General features: G+C 37.1%; 1 protein-coding gene across 9 annotated transcripts in view; it reads right to left on the bottom strand.

The window, feature by feature from the left end:
• Positions 1-15,529, bottom strand: part of LOC121431006 — a 111,898-nt gene that overhangs the window by 36,144 nt on the left and 60,225 nt on the right. For all 9 annotated transcript variants that reach the window (XM_041628463.1, XM_041628457.1, XM_041628459.1 and 6 more), the window contains exons 11-13: positions 15,065-15,367; positions 10,880-11,194; positions 5,879-6,217 (exon numbers count right to left, since the gene is read on the bottom strand). In XM_041628463.1, the coding sequence (XP_041484397.1) occupies positions 5,879-6,217; positions 10,880-11,194; positions 15,065-15,367 (957 nt within the window). The remainder of the gene's footprint in view (positions 1-5,878; positions 6,218-10,879; positions 11,195-15,064; positions 15,368-15,529) is intronic.

Raw genomic sequence — 15,529 nt, forward strand, 5'->3', positions numbered from 1 at the left:
CAACTCGGCATTTAAGTGCGACTCTAAGTCATACTTAAATCTTTGTGAAACACCCCCCTGGTGCTAAATTCCCTTGAAATCTAGAGTTGGAAGATGAGAAACAATGCGGGTGAGTGAAAGTAGATGTTGATCAGACCTGCTCAGCCCCATAACTCTACTCTGTTCCCTTGTCCCCTTGAATGAATTTTGAAATTTCTATTGAACTTGAAAAAGCATACCCTCAGGCAGCCTTGCCTGCATTACGCGATTTGATATAGCAGCAATACTGACTTTGAAAACAGCTATTGAATAATTATCCACGAAAGAAAATACATGTACATGAAGTTGATAATGAAATATTATGTCCATTCACCCAAAATGACCTTTGACCATGATTTTGTGACCTAAGACATGTGCAAAACAATCAATCATACTTGATAACCCTTATGTCTGTTTCATGAGCTACATGTACATGTAGATCCATAAACTTTCTAAATTACATGTGGTCATTTTCAAATGTGAGTGACACAACAATCGGAGAGGGTTAAGGGCTCATATCTTTAAACTTAAAGGTTGTGAATCAATCGATAAACAATGTAAGGACTGGCATCAGCCACTACCAGTTTGATTTGAATGCTACAATTTTGTTTTGTAGATATGATTGAAAAATGGTGCGTGACACGACAAATTTTGGACATGGGTTTCTGATCATTACCACTTTATATGATTGGATTTGTGCCCAAGTAGCCGTCCAGGAGTACTGTAAGTACCCGTACATGTGCACACATGTATATAGTGTACCTATCTAACACAAATAGTCAAAATCAATCAAACCTTCACTATGGAAAATGGTACCCTACACATACTGTGTGTGACACGACATCCAAAACGTGAGTGACATGACCCAAAAACAGCCCAATTACATAACAAATGCCTTCTTCATAGATGATTCTTGGTTTATGGTCATATTTGCCCATCAACTCACATTCCCTATACCATACCGCATTTTTGTCATACTCGGGCTTCTACCACTCTCCTCTTTGGAGGAGTAGGCACTTGAAGGAGGTGTTATGTGGTCTTGGCATTGACATCAACTCAAACATTCTTTTTGTGGCCTGATGTCATTCAAAACTTTACTCTTTCTCCTTATCTGTATATGACAGTTTACAGGTTTACAATTCAGAATCCACAATAATTTTTCCTTGTAAGAAAGGGGTATTTTCAATAGTCATTCGCATCATTTGGCATGGTCTGGTAGTCAATGGTGTCATGTATTGAAATATTGGATTATCCTCCTTTAATATTTTAGGCATTGTCCAAATAGGACTTGGCAGCTTCAATGGCGTTTTTTCGTACACTGTACCAAACCACAGTTACTTAGCTGCACACTTCCGATGGACTATTTATAGCAAATCCTTGCGAAACTTTAATAGGGATCAAGTTCGACTTGTCAAGCAATGGTTTTCTCCTAAACACTGCTTGCATGTGGACCCTCCAAGGGCACTGTACCACGATTCAGAGCCACAATTCAGCAGGAATCTTGCAAGCTGCTTTTCATGGCTAATTATCATATTTGATAATAAACCAAACCACAGGTAATACATGGAAAGCCACGAGGTGAAAGACGCATAGTCAGTACCTGATTCTTGCAAAAAAGCCACAGCACAGTCTGTTTGTATTACATGTACCTCCAATTACAGGTCATTAGCCTTTCCTTTGCTGAGCCCTTGGATGTTACACTGAAATTCAATTCCGCATCCCCAACCATCAAATACTCCCCCCATACCTCCATAGCTTTTTCCCCATGAGGTCCAGCTCAGTTCTAACCAGGGTACCCCCCCCCAAAAAAAAAAAATTAACTAAATGAAAACATGGCAACTCACCAAAGTTGTTCAAATGCAAATTCGGTCTTGGTTGGGACTTGTTGGGACCTACATATAATAATTCACTTTATCATTTTGTTGTGTGTAATACAAATCTGCTCTGAACCCACATCGGCCTGCTCACGGTAGTTTGCTGTGCAGACCCTAGTTCATCACTAGTGGTATGAATGGTGGCCGAACAAAGAATGATTTTGAACCAGGCATGTAGCTACTTCAAGCAATATCCAAATACTCTTTCAAATCTCAGTATAAAATATTCTCACCTGAGATGTTCTTGCAAAAAATTGTGGCAAAAATTGTTAATTTTGATTAATCAGAAGGGAAATTTTTTTTCTCTCTCTTCAAAAAATATTCAAATTTGTGTTGATTGATTACATATTCTTAATCTCAGTATATCATCAAAATATGAATTAGGATATGAGCCTTCACACAAATGGAGGAAAGAAAGTACTAGATGAACTCAACGTCAAATTCAATATTTCCATTGATAGGGGTGAAGTTGGGAGAAAGGAAAAAATATTAGCCTAACATAGGCCTAAATGATGTCAGGAGCAACATTTTGATTCCATCCCTGAATTTTAATTATGAAAATGCTTTAAAAATTATTTGATGTCCTTTTTTTTATACACAATATGAGACCGTGAGTGACATGACATTGTGAGTGACACGACACAACTTTAACAGTTAATTCTAGCTTAACCTTAACACATTGAACCTTGAAGTATATACAATATGGTATGGAAAACCTGTACTTGATCCTGTACTAGGATAAATTAATTTTCAGAATACACAGCTCTAGAAAACTTTTTGTCTTTAAAATGTGAGTGACACAACAACCAGTTTTGAAAACTTTGAAGATTTACTTTTTTTCAGAAAAAAACTTCAGAATTTTTTTTTTATTGAATATGTGATTTGTAATGCGCCAAATCCACTCGGCAGAGTGCCCAAGGCGCAGTGAAAGAAAGAAAGAAAGAAGTACAAATATAATAGTAATAGATTTAGGAACAATTAAGAGTAGGAAGCATTGAATAGACGAGTCTTAAGGTAACGCTTAAATGTATCAATGGACGTGCATTCACAGATTGTGAGGGGAAGATCATTCCATAGAACAGGGCCAGCGTGAGCAAATGCCCGAACCCCCCAAGTCTAATAACGGATTTAGGAATAACTAGGGAAACAGAGTTGGAGAAGCATAGGGACCTGACAGTAGTGTATTTGTTGATTAGATTAATATGGTACTGTGGAGCAGAGCCGTTTTGAAGATGATACGATCGTTGACCTTTAACCAATGAAGGAGTTAGATACAATACAGAGCTTGTATCTTACCAACAAATATGCTTCCAATTCAAATTTTATAATGTGATAGGCAATATGTGAATTTTAATGAAAAAATCAACATTTTGTAACAATAAATTTCCCTTCCACTAAATTCGCTGTATTTCAAGACACAATGGGTAATTTTATGCAACTGAAATGGAAAATGTAGTTTAAAAAACCATTGATGCCTTCTGATTTCTAGCAAGTTTTAATTTTCACCCCCATGTCCACTTTTGTTTGAAAATGACCATGCATGATGCCAATCCAACATTATACAACACGGTTAGAGTTAATTGACCGTAACAAATGACCTTTGATCTTGGTCATGTGATCTGAAACCCACACATAATATTCAGGGATACATGGTTGGTCTTATGTCCAAATTTCATGAAATACAGACATGTAGATCCATAAACTTTTAAAGTTATGATTCCAATTCCATAAATACCCCCAACATGGTCAGAGTTTGTTGACCTTTGACCTTGTCCATGTGATCTGAAACTAACACATGCTATTTACGGATACGTGGTTGCTCTCATATATTTAAGTTTCATTCACTACATACTGTACATGTAGGTTCATTAACTTTTAAAGTTATGATGATAATTCCAAGAATACCCCCCAACATGGCCAAATTTGTTGACCCTAGGTGACCTTTGACCTTGGTCATGTGTCCTTAAACTCAGGCAGGATCTTTTAATAGTGATACACTATTACCTTATTATGTCTTACTTACATTACATGCATACATATACTTTCTCAGCTATGATGACATTTCAACAAGTGGAATGCCTCTGGCCGTCTCACCTGTATCACGCGATTCAACATAGCAGCAGTGCTGACTTTGAAAACTACTATAGCTCGCACAAGAGGTTCAGTGATACTTGGTTACTCTTATTTCCACGTTTTATGAATTAGACCAATACACTTACAGAGATAGGATGGTAATTCAACAAATACCCCCAATGTGGCAAAAATTCATTGACCTCACATGACATTTGACCTTGATCATGTGACCTGAAACTTGCACAGGATATTCAGTGATACTTGATTACTCTTATGTCTAAGTTTCAAAAGTCAGATCAATAAACTTGCAAAGTTATGATGGTATTTCAACAGATACCCCTATTATGGCCAAAATTCATTGACCTTTGACCTTGGTCATGTGAACTAAAATGCGCACAGGATGTTCAGTGATACTTGATTACTCTTATGTCCAAGTTTTATGAACTAGACCAACATACTTTCAAAGTTATGATGGTAATTCAACAAATACCCCCAATTTGGCCAAAGTTCATTGACCCTAAATGACCTTTGACCTTGATCATGTGACCTGAAATTTGCGTAGGATGTTCAGTGATACTTGATTACTCTTATGTCCAAGTTTTATGAACTAGACCAAAAAACTTTCAAAGTTATGATGGTAATTCAACAAATACCCCCAAATCGGCCAAAGTTCGTTGACCCTATTGCCTTTGACCTTGGTCATGTGATGTGAAACTCATGCAGGATGTTTGGTGATACTTGATTAACCTTATGTCCAAGTTTAATGAACTAGGTCCATATATTTTCTAAGTTATGATTAAAAAACTTAACCTCAGGTTAAGATTTTGATGATTCCCCCAACATGGTCTAAGTTCATTGACCCTAAATGACCTTTGACCTTGGTCATGTGACATGAAACTCTAAAAGGATGTTCAGTAATACTTGATTAACCTTATTGCCAAGTTTCATGAACTAGGTACATATACTTTTTAAGTTATGATGTCATTTCAAAAACTTAACCTCAGGTTAAGATTTGATGTTGACGCCGCCGTCGGAAAAGCGGCGCCTATAGTCTCACTCTGCTATGCAGGTGAGACAAAAATACAAAAGAAATAGTGAGTGAGTGATGTCATCAGTTCCTCATTTGCATACCGACCAAGATGTGCATATACATGTAACTGTCTTGTGAAATGAAGTGAAACTTAAAATGCCATAACTTTCTTATTTTACATCCAATTTTGATGAAATTTTCAGCGTTATGCTTGTTGAATTTTCCTCTTTTTATTCAAATCAAGTTTTTTGGGGGGTGGACTTGTCCTTTTAATAAAAGAAAATTTATTACATGTACATGTAGCATACCACATTGATTGTACATGTATAACTGTAAGCCAGTTCGTAGTTACTTTCTGCGCATGATCAAAAAAGATTCTACGCATGATCAGAGGAAGGTCATTTGTTAAAAGTGACATGGTGGTTTAAAATCTATGTCCAATGTCGATGCGCGCTTTTGTCACAGTGCACCAAATTGACGCCTGTTACCAAGTTTAGATACGGTATTTCATTCACGAGTCCTCTGTTTGAGCAGTGGACTCATGAATAAAAACAGAGGACTCATGAATGAAATAGCGTGGATAACCACGGCAACAGGCGTCAATTTGACGCACTGTGACAAAAGCGCGCCTCAGCATTGGACATTTTTTAATGTAAGCGGTAAAATAGGTTTTAAAAACCACCTTTTTGTGAATTCGGCCATAAAGTCTTAAGACTTCCCTATAAAAGAAGTGTCTGTTTAACTTGTAATGAATTCAGTACCCAAGTCACACTCTTTACTTACTTTCTAATTTCTTTCATAAATTTCATCCAAGTGCATAGAGACATGCGTTGATATGTGTTATGCGCTATAAAAGAACTGAATATTTATTACTTAGGCCTACCTGGGTTACATGATATATGAATCTTGTATTCATGATGCTTGACCTTTTTATGGTTTCTGAAGAGGCATGATCTTAGATCCAAAGCGTTAGTCTCACACTGCACTTGATATGCCGGAAAATTGTGCCCTCCATCGTCGTCTATGTGTATGCTGGACATATTGTAGATGTATGGCGAAAAGTCTAACTGCAGACACAGAACACCAACGAAATTTGACGGGAGGTCCATGTACATGTAGTAAAGCCTAAGTGGTGTCCACTCATTGAAAATCCTGACTTCCACTATTCCGGTCGATGTTCCAATTCCATCACCTTCTATCAGGCGAACCGGTAATGCGTCAGCTAAAGATTGCATGCATATGTGGTATAAATTAAGTAAAGACATTAATTTAATATTAGAGGTCATACATGTACATGTATACGTGTAACGAAATATATTTCATACCCTATCTCATATTCGAAATTTTTTTTAATGGTGTTGGAGGGAGAGTGGTTTTTACTGTGATATCTACATGTAGAGTAGAATTGCAACTGATCCGATCAATCGCAACTATATAAAGCCGGCAACGTCAACATCTAAAATTACATGTTTGTTCAAAATATTTCCTACATGTAGATATGGTGTAACGTGTAAGCAAAAAAAATTGACACCTTACGAATCCCGAATTTAACCCTATCCAGGTCGGAGGGGGGGGGCCTCCGAGGCCCCCTCCCCCACGAGTTGCGCAATATTTTTACCGCTCAAAATTTTTTGACCGCACTGCTCACTGACTTTTTACTTTCAAGTTTTACGCAACGTTATGTAAGTGCATGTCAGACCAAAAATTGCTAAAATGGCTTTAAAAATTGGAGTTTTAAATGACTGCTGTTACTTGGGGATATTATTTTGGTGTCTATACTAGGGTTTCAAGGGTCAAAAAAATACTTTGGGACTATTACCATGATATGCAGTTATCCATTTTGCCTTAAAATCCGAGTTGGCTTCAAAAAATGTGTTCCAAAGTGACTGCTGTTACTTAACAAGTGGAATGCCTCTGGCAGTCTTACCTGCATCACATGATTCAATATAGCAGCAGTGCTGACTTTGAAAACTACTATAACTCGCACAAGATGTTCAGTGATACATGTAGTTGGTTACTCTTATGTCCACATTTTATGAACTAGACCAATAAACTGAGATACATGTATGATGGTAATTCAACAAATACCCCCAACAAGGCCAAAGTTCATTGACCTTACATAACCTTTGACCTTGATCATGTGACCTGAAACTTGCAAAGGATGTTCAGTGATACCTGATTATAAATGTATGTCCAAGTTTCATGAGTCAGATCCATAAACTTTCAAAGTAACATTTATAATGGTAATTCAATAGAAACCCCCATTCATAGTCAAAGTTCATTGACCTTTGACCTTGGTCATGTGACCTGAAATGCACACAGGATGTTCAGTAATACTTGATTACTCTTATGTCCAAGTTTTTTTTTTAACTAGACCAATATACTTTCAAAGTTATGATGGTAATTCAACAAATACCCCTAATTTGGCCAAAGTTCATTGACCCTTTGACCTTAATCATGTGATCTGAAACTCGCACAGGATATTCAGTGATACTTGATTACTATGAATCAGATCCATAAACTTTCAAAGTTATGACGGTATGTCAATACTGGTCAGATATCCCCAATTTGGTGAAAGTTCATTGACCCTAAATCACCTTTGACCTTGGTCATGTGACATGAAACTCATGCAGGATGTTCGGTGATACTTGATTAATCTTATGTCCAAGTTTCATGAACTAGGCCCATACATTTTCTATTAAAGCTATGATGACATTTCAAAAACTTAACCTTAGGTTAAGATTTTGATGTTGATTCCCCCAACATGGTCTAAGTTCATTGACCTTAAATGACCTTTGCCATTAATCATGTGACATGAAACTCAGGCAGGATGTTCAGTAATACTTGATTATCCTTATGGCGAAGTTTCATGAACTAGGTACATATACTTTCTATTAAAGTTATGCTGTCATTTCAAAAACTTAACCTTCGGTTAAGATTTGGTGTTGACGCCGCCGTCGGAAAAGCAGCGCCTACATGTACAATGTACAGTGCAAGAGTAAGAGCAGTCGATTTAGACTCTGATTTTTGGAAGCCATCTTGGATTTTTGACACACTGGACCACTGACTGTCCTTGTTACTGATTTTCTTACTTTTTATACCATGGTACAGACATCAAAATCATATGCCCTTGACGGATATCACATGAACTAAATTTTGTAAATACCAGTGGCTAATTTACAGGGGACATCCCGATAGATCACGGGTCCAAAGGACAGCGGGTCCGATAGACTGCGGCCATGATAGACCATGGGTCCGATAGACCGCGGGTCCGACAGTCCACAGTGTGTGTAAAATTATGATCAGATATCAAATGTCATCGAGAGGTCCAAGGGTCAAATGATACGAGACCATGGGGTTCTATCAGGTGCGGATCCATGGGGGCGGCCGAGGGGGAGCTGTCCTTTTTTGAGATACAAAGCTTGATCTCACTATTTCTTTTGAATTTTCTTTACATGAAATATGAAATATTCTCATTTTCTCCTCAATGTCCTGTGAAAAAAAATCATTTCTCCCTGAACATGTCAAATTACCATTGTTTAACATTCAATGATTCAAACAAGTTGGTCCTTATTGTCAAATCTGTGGAAAATGATATACAGTATTGTATAATTCAAAAAAAAAAAAAAAGGATTAGTGAGTGAAGGACATCAACAATTCTCTCATTTGCATTGTGCCTATAATTATATCATGATGTGAAAAACTAGCAAAATTTTAAAATGTCATAACTTTCTCATTTTACATCCGATTTTGATGAAATTTTCAGCATTACTGGTATGCTGGTCTGATTTTTCTCTATTGATTCAAATCAACATTTTTCTAGGGTGGACTCAACCTTTACGACTGCTACACTCGTTTTCAAAACCCGTAACAGTCATTTGCCCTCACACCTATGTTATCTCATTCATGTATAAAAGCAATCTAGTCATAATCTATGATCTAATGTCAATCCCAAGACGTCGAACCAATGCTGGCAAGTAAGAGTAAGTCTGCTGTGCAAACCTTTCACTCGAGAATAAGGGTCTGAATGTGCAGCCTACCCATGCCTTGTGTACTGAAGGCTCTCTCACTCAGAATTTACACAGGGTCACACGGGCCTATATGTAACTAAAACTGGCAGGCAAAAGATATTCATTCGAGCCAACCCATAGCTATATTTTTAAATTTGATAATGCTGATCGACAAAAATTAATGAATACATGTATGATTGACAATCAGTCTATCACAGATTCTAGGGAGGGTATTCCTTTTTTCGAAATTGGAAAGATATATCACTACTTTGGAACTATTTTATTCCTGGAGGAAGAATGAGGGACATTTTACTCTATCAAGTGATGAATTTGATCCCGTCAGGTGTAGTCTTCATAAATGCTGATTTATTTTTGAAATGAGCCAGTCAAGGTACCATTTTCTGGTAAGATATGGAATGTCAGACATTTATTCTATCCACAGGTAGTAAACATTCAACCCTCGAATTTCCTCCTCATTTTTATGAATTCTTTTGAAGTGCCACTTTAACACACGAGTCTATGGGAAATGAATTAGGCCTGTGATGCAATGTACAAGTTTTGCATGTGCTAGTCTTTGCTTGGATATACACTTGTTGATCAAAGTTTCAATAAGACTATAAAGAAAGAGTTCCTAGCCGCTGCTTCAAGAGCATGGAACAATCTCCCCAAGTCTATAAAGATCACAATTTCACTCAAAATATTCAAGAAAAATCTAAGAACACACTTTTCCATTAACGCCCGCTTGCCAGCATTATTCTTTCAATATTCTTTAATGTAAATGCCAGATGTGGTAACGATATCAAAGTGAATTTGTACAGAATCCAATGAAATGACCACTAAAGTGTCTGTTTGTATAAATAAAAAAATTGTGCCAAAAGATTCTGGAAGAAATTGTGTAATTGCTGAGAAATTTATAGCAAATAAGCACAGGATTCAGGTCAAGCGTCGGGCCGACAGTCAGAGCAATAATAATGTACACTGTCCCACCTGCGCTTATCTGTTTTGGTGATCTTCAGTGTGAACATTTTTCAGCTTATGTAACTGTACCAGATCTAGATCCTCGATGATGTACTGACAATTAAGCCTGGTTTTACAGACTTTACAGACATGAAATCAGTGTTCACTGCAACTACTGGCATTTCTCTTTAATTTGCATTTGCATATGTTAAAGCTTGTGTATAGTTTTGGTAAATCCACCAAAATGCACCTATCACTATTCCAATTCATTGCTAGCTAATATGAATGGATATGCCCTATAACAGTTATGATGTGGAGGATATAAAATGAAAATGTGTTTTACAGGATAAATTTTGCGATTTTACATGGAAATTTATCTTGATCGGGTCACCCGATCAAATTAAATTATCTGTGTGTTTTTGTCTTTCAATTAAATCCTATTCCAAATCATGGAATGGGCTGAAACTTTCAAGATATGTTCTTTGCCTGTAACTTTTGGATATCTAATCACTAAATTTATAAGATAAGTGCTTGAATGCCCATTTTTTTAATTTAAAACAAGCATCGCCGAGAGAGGGCGCTATATATATCCAAGATTTGAATATTTGAAATTTTCTCAGAGAAGTGCAGTTGGAAAAATATCTAACGGTCTCTACGCTTCAGTAAGACTGTCATATTACATGATATTCGATTATCAATCACATTATTGACCCTTTACCAAAGCTATACACAGGCTTTAATACATGTACATTAATATTTTTTTTCATTGCTAATTCTTCATAATTATGTACATACAAGGTTTGTACATTTCCAGGAAAAGGCCCCATCAAAATGCTGTTATCATAATTATCATTAATATTATAACTACTATCACTAAAACATTACACATCAGATCCACCGGCACTTGCTTCACATACCTGCATTACAGATCACGCCCTTGGTGAATTGTCCTCCTGAATTTACAAACCGCCTAGCGTTGTTGATAAAGCAAAACGATAGGTCGGCTGCATCCTCCGGGCATGAAACCTCCCAGAATTTGTTGGATAATGTGCCTAAAGGAGCATTATCCATCATGTACACGGCCTTCTCATAACCAAGACCCTTACAGACTGTGTGGTAGAATGATTCTTTTGGGTCATTGTGTACACCTCCTGTCAAGTTTAACCCATTCCCAAGGCTCAATTCAATCAGACCATCATAGTCACCTTCTCCACCTTTTAGGCTAACACTTACTAAAACAAAATAGGAAGAAAAAAATCATTAAGAAACTAGAGATGCTCGGTGGGTCACGCAGCCGAGCACATGTACATGTACAATGTATCCCCCGAACCCACCGCATCATCCGTCATTTCGATATATGTAGAGCTCAAACAGAAATTTGACAAAAAATACAAATATCATGACGACAATGACCCTAGCATGCAGGTCCCCCAAGTCCATCTACCATCCAAAAGTGGTTGAAAAGTGACTTATGGTTGTGGAAAAAGAGAGTCTTGCATGATAACTTCAACGTTGACCTGAAAATGACCTTTGACCTTACCATGTGACCTCTGACAGCAGCATAACATGCAGGTCCCGCAAGTCCATCTACCATTCAAGTTTGGTTGAAAAGTGACTTACGGTTGCAGAGTTAGGTGTCGTATGAGAGACTTGCATGTAAACTTTAACGTTGACCAGAAAATGACCTTTGACCATACCATGTGACCTCCAACTGCAGCATAACAAGCAGGTACCCCAAATCCATCTACCATTCAAGTTTGGTTGAAAAGTGACTTACGGTTGCAGCTTTAGGTGTCATAAGACAGGCTTACATGTACATGTAAACTTTAACGTTGACCTGAAAATGACCTTTGACCTTACCATATGACCTCCGACTGCAGCATAACATGCAGGTACCCCAAATCCATCTACCATTCAAGTTTGGTTGAAAAGTGACTTACGGATGCAGAGTTAGGTGTCATAGGAGAGTCTTGCATGTAAACTTTAACGTCGACCTAAAAATGACCTTTGACCTAACCATGTGACCTCCGACTGCAGCATAACATGCAGGTACCCCAAATCCATCTACCATCTAAGTTTGGTTGAAAAGTGACTTACGGTTGCAGAGTTAGGTGTCATAAGAGAGTCTTGCATGTAAACTTTAACGTCGACCTAAAAATGACCTTTGACCTTACCATGTGACCTCTGACTGCAGCATAACATGCAGGTCCCCCAAGTGCATCTATCATCTAAGTTTGGGTGAAAAGTGACTTATGGATGCGGAGTTAGGTGTCATAAGACAGTCTTGCATGTAAACTTTAATGTTGACCTGAAATGACCTTTGACCTTATCATGTGACCTCTGCCTGCAGCATAACATGCAGGTCCCACAAGTCCATCTATCATCCAAGTCTGGTTGAAAAGTAACTTACGGTTGTGGAGTTATCATGTGTCATAAGGTTTGTGACGGACGACATTTGGATCTTAGTCTCGCCTTCACTATGTATGGTGGGCGAGACAAAAACAGAAATCATTGCAAGCAAACCCACCGAGCATCTGGAAAATTCAGTATAATTACCTTGACAAAGATATATATAATGTGTGAGTAAAAAAAAAATGACATCTCACAAATCCCCAATTTAAGAAAAAAATATGTCATGAACGCATAATTATTATATATGGCTGGAAAGAGAATCTTTTCCCAATAATATTGGTACATGTACACGTATGTCTTCACGCTTGGATGATCAGGAGGTATTCTTTGCAGTGATGTAAATTTTGATTCGTGCCAAAGTACATGTAAGGGATGACTGCAATGAATGAATCCAGACGTCAACAATGTCATACTCCTACATGTACAAGGGTTGCTTTCCAGTATACATTATATTTGTTTAATAAACACTTTTTAATGTTAATTGTCAAGTTAATTTCATTGAAAATGGATATGCAAAATAAATTAACTAGCTCATTTTAGATTATGACATCATTGGCATCTGGGGTTCATTCATTGCCGCCATTCCTTTACTCTGGCGCAATTAAAAAAAATAAAGCTGTTCGTAAAGTTAAGAGTAAACCTTAAGAATGACTGGTGATCTTTTCTTGTGTTAAATGGTGTACACCAAAATGTTCATTGACAATGTTTTAGCACGTAAAAAGGATCACAAAGGATCTTAAAGTCACTCTTAGCTTACGAACAGCTTACGAAACGGCCCCTGGGAGGTGGATATATATGCCCTTGCACATCACTTGAGGCAAATCCCTGTCTACCATGTGTACTTATGACCACTTATCTATGTTTTAAGAATAAAGAATGTTACCCTGCACTCCAGGTTATTGCCGAGTCAAGTACTAGACAAATAAGTGTTTTGCAGTATGAATACGGTCCGATACAAACCCAGTGCTCACTACGCGAAATATTGCGCGCAATTTTTGAACAAGTCGCATTTTACATGAAATATTAAAGTCCATAGGTGTAAATTTCATTTGAAGTTCAGCGGGATGCTAGGAATACTAAAATTCAAATTTTGCTTCTGTAGTCAGAGTGAAGAGCAATTTGGCTTAAGCCACAGCCGATGAAGACATCATTGCGAATTGGAATAGAATTTGCTCTTACCCTAGTCAAGGCAGGCTAGAAATACAATGGTATTTAACATTAATATACATGTATATATGATTATTTTAAACTTTGATTGCCAATATTTTATAGGTTTGAATGTGGTTAGAAAATTGATTGGAGGCAAATAAAAGACCAGTAGTAATTTCTTGATAAAACTACATTACATGTATATATAGAGGTTTATTAGGTTAGCTGCACAAATATCACTGCGACATTTTGGTAGAAGCGAGGGCTTCTTGGTAGAATATTACATTGCATATTACATTGCGTATGAAAAAAAGTTTACACTTTGAAAAAGCCCTGGGAATTAAAAAATATACAACATGTGGGTATATTTTTTACATACATGTATAATCTTAGGTTTGGGTCTCATCTATATAATGAAAGTAAAAGTTTTGACAGAATGTTACACCTGAGTGAGTCCTGTCCATTTTTGTAAAGCTCACAGAAATCTGCGCAGAAGTGCTAGTTTTCACGCTGTGTCAAGGGGAAAGGGCAAAATCAAATTTAACCTGCAAAACATTTCTCATACATTTCCCTTGCACTTCTAGTCAATTGAAATAAAACAGATACATTCAAGCATTTTGTAACAATTTTGCCACCCAAATTGAGATTTCAACCCTTTATAGTAAGCACAACCTGTACCCTTTTTGTGCCAGCTGGATCTGAGGACATAACTAAATCTGAACAAAAGTTTATATCAGACATCTCCAGCATTTTCTCACTAAGTTTTTATTATTTAAAGTGGGTTTACATTTCATTTTTTATTCAATACTTGTTTCTCCACACCTTTTCCAAGCTTGACAATGATTAACAAAATGAAAATGAAGTCTAAGCCATTTCATGTAAATCACAGCTCAGTGTAAAGCAAATATGTGTGTGGGGGAGTGGGGTGGGCGCAATGCACTCTTCGAAGTGTTTTGGCCAAGGAAACAAGTTAAAAGGTAAAAGATATCTTCAAAACAATTTAACTGGCTAAATCCAACGTGTTCTTCATGATAAAATCTACTTTTATTCGCATAACTATTTCAGAGTTCTGCGCAAATCATTTTCACTAACTTTTCAAAAGTAAGTGGTGCTCACACAAACGGAAATATTTTTCGACAGTTACATCATCATTTGCTTCAATGGATCTGTACCAATGTTAAAATGTGGAAAAATCCTTAGGATATTTACAAATGGATAATTTTACAGGATTTTTTCTAAGTGTAAACTTTTTTTGATACGCACTGTACAGTCTACGCTTGCAGACCTTTATCAGCTATCACTACAAAATGTCCATATATAGAGTTGTTACAATTTAATTGAAAATCAGATCGCAACCGATCTTATACATGTAGTGTGCGTCGGGCTCAAGGTCAAACTTTTGGAGGAAACAGCGATATTATCCATGTCCATATAACCATGCTGGCCAAACAGGAATGGCATTTTTGAATACATGTACTTTTAAGGAAGAATATCCCCACAGATACAATGTATACTAATTACACTCACTGAAATGAACTTACCCCCTATGTCGCAATAAAGCCCAAGTACATGATCACACGTAGTTTTAAAAGCAAAAAATTTGCAGTCGTTAAGCTTCCTTTCATTACAAGTTGGAAACCAAAGAAATCGGTTCCATTCCGGCCAGACTTCTTCACGTTGAATCATTACAGCTCTTTGGTAGCCGAGGTTCTTACAGGCAAGGTCAGCAAAATGATTTAGATGAAGATACCCGTCCAAACACACCGGTCTTACATCCTGACCAATAACAAGCGCAACGACTTTGGATTCTTCATAAATTGAGATGTCAACTGTTATTGGATTTTCTGCAAAAAAAGGGGAACACAAACATGACAACTATTAAAGCAATCATCATGCTGGACCTCACATACTATTCAAAATGTTTAACAAGTGGAATGCCTCTGGCCGTCTCAACTGCATCACGCGGTTCAATATAGTAGCAGTGCTGACTTTGAAAACTACTCTAA

This window comes from Lytechinus variegatus, chromosome 17, assembly GCF_018143015.1.
Source record: "Lytechinus variegatus isolate NC3 chromosome 17, Lvar_3.0, whole genome shotgun sequence".
NCBI lineage: Eukaryota > Metazoa > Echinodermata > Echinoidea > Temnopleuroida > Toxopneustidae > Lytechinus > Lytechinus variegatus.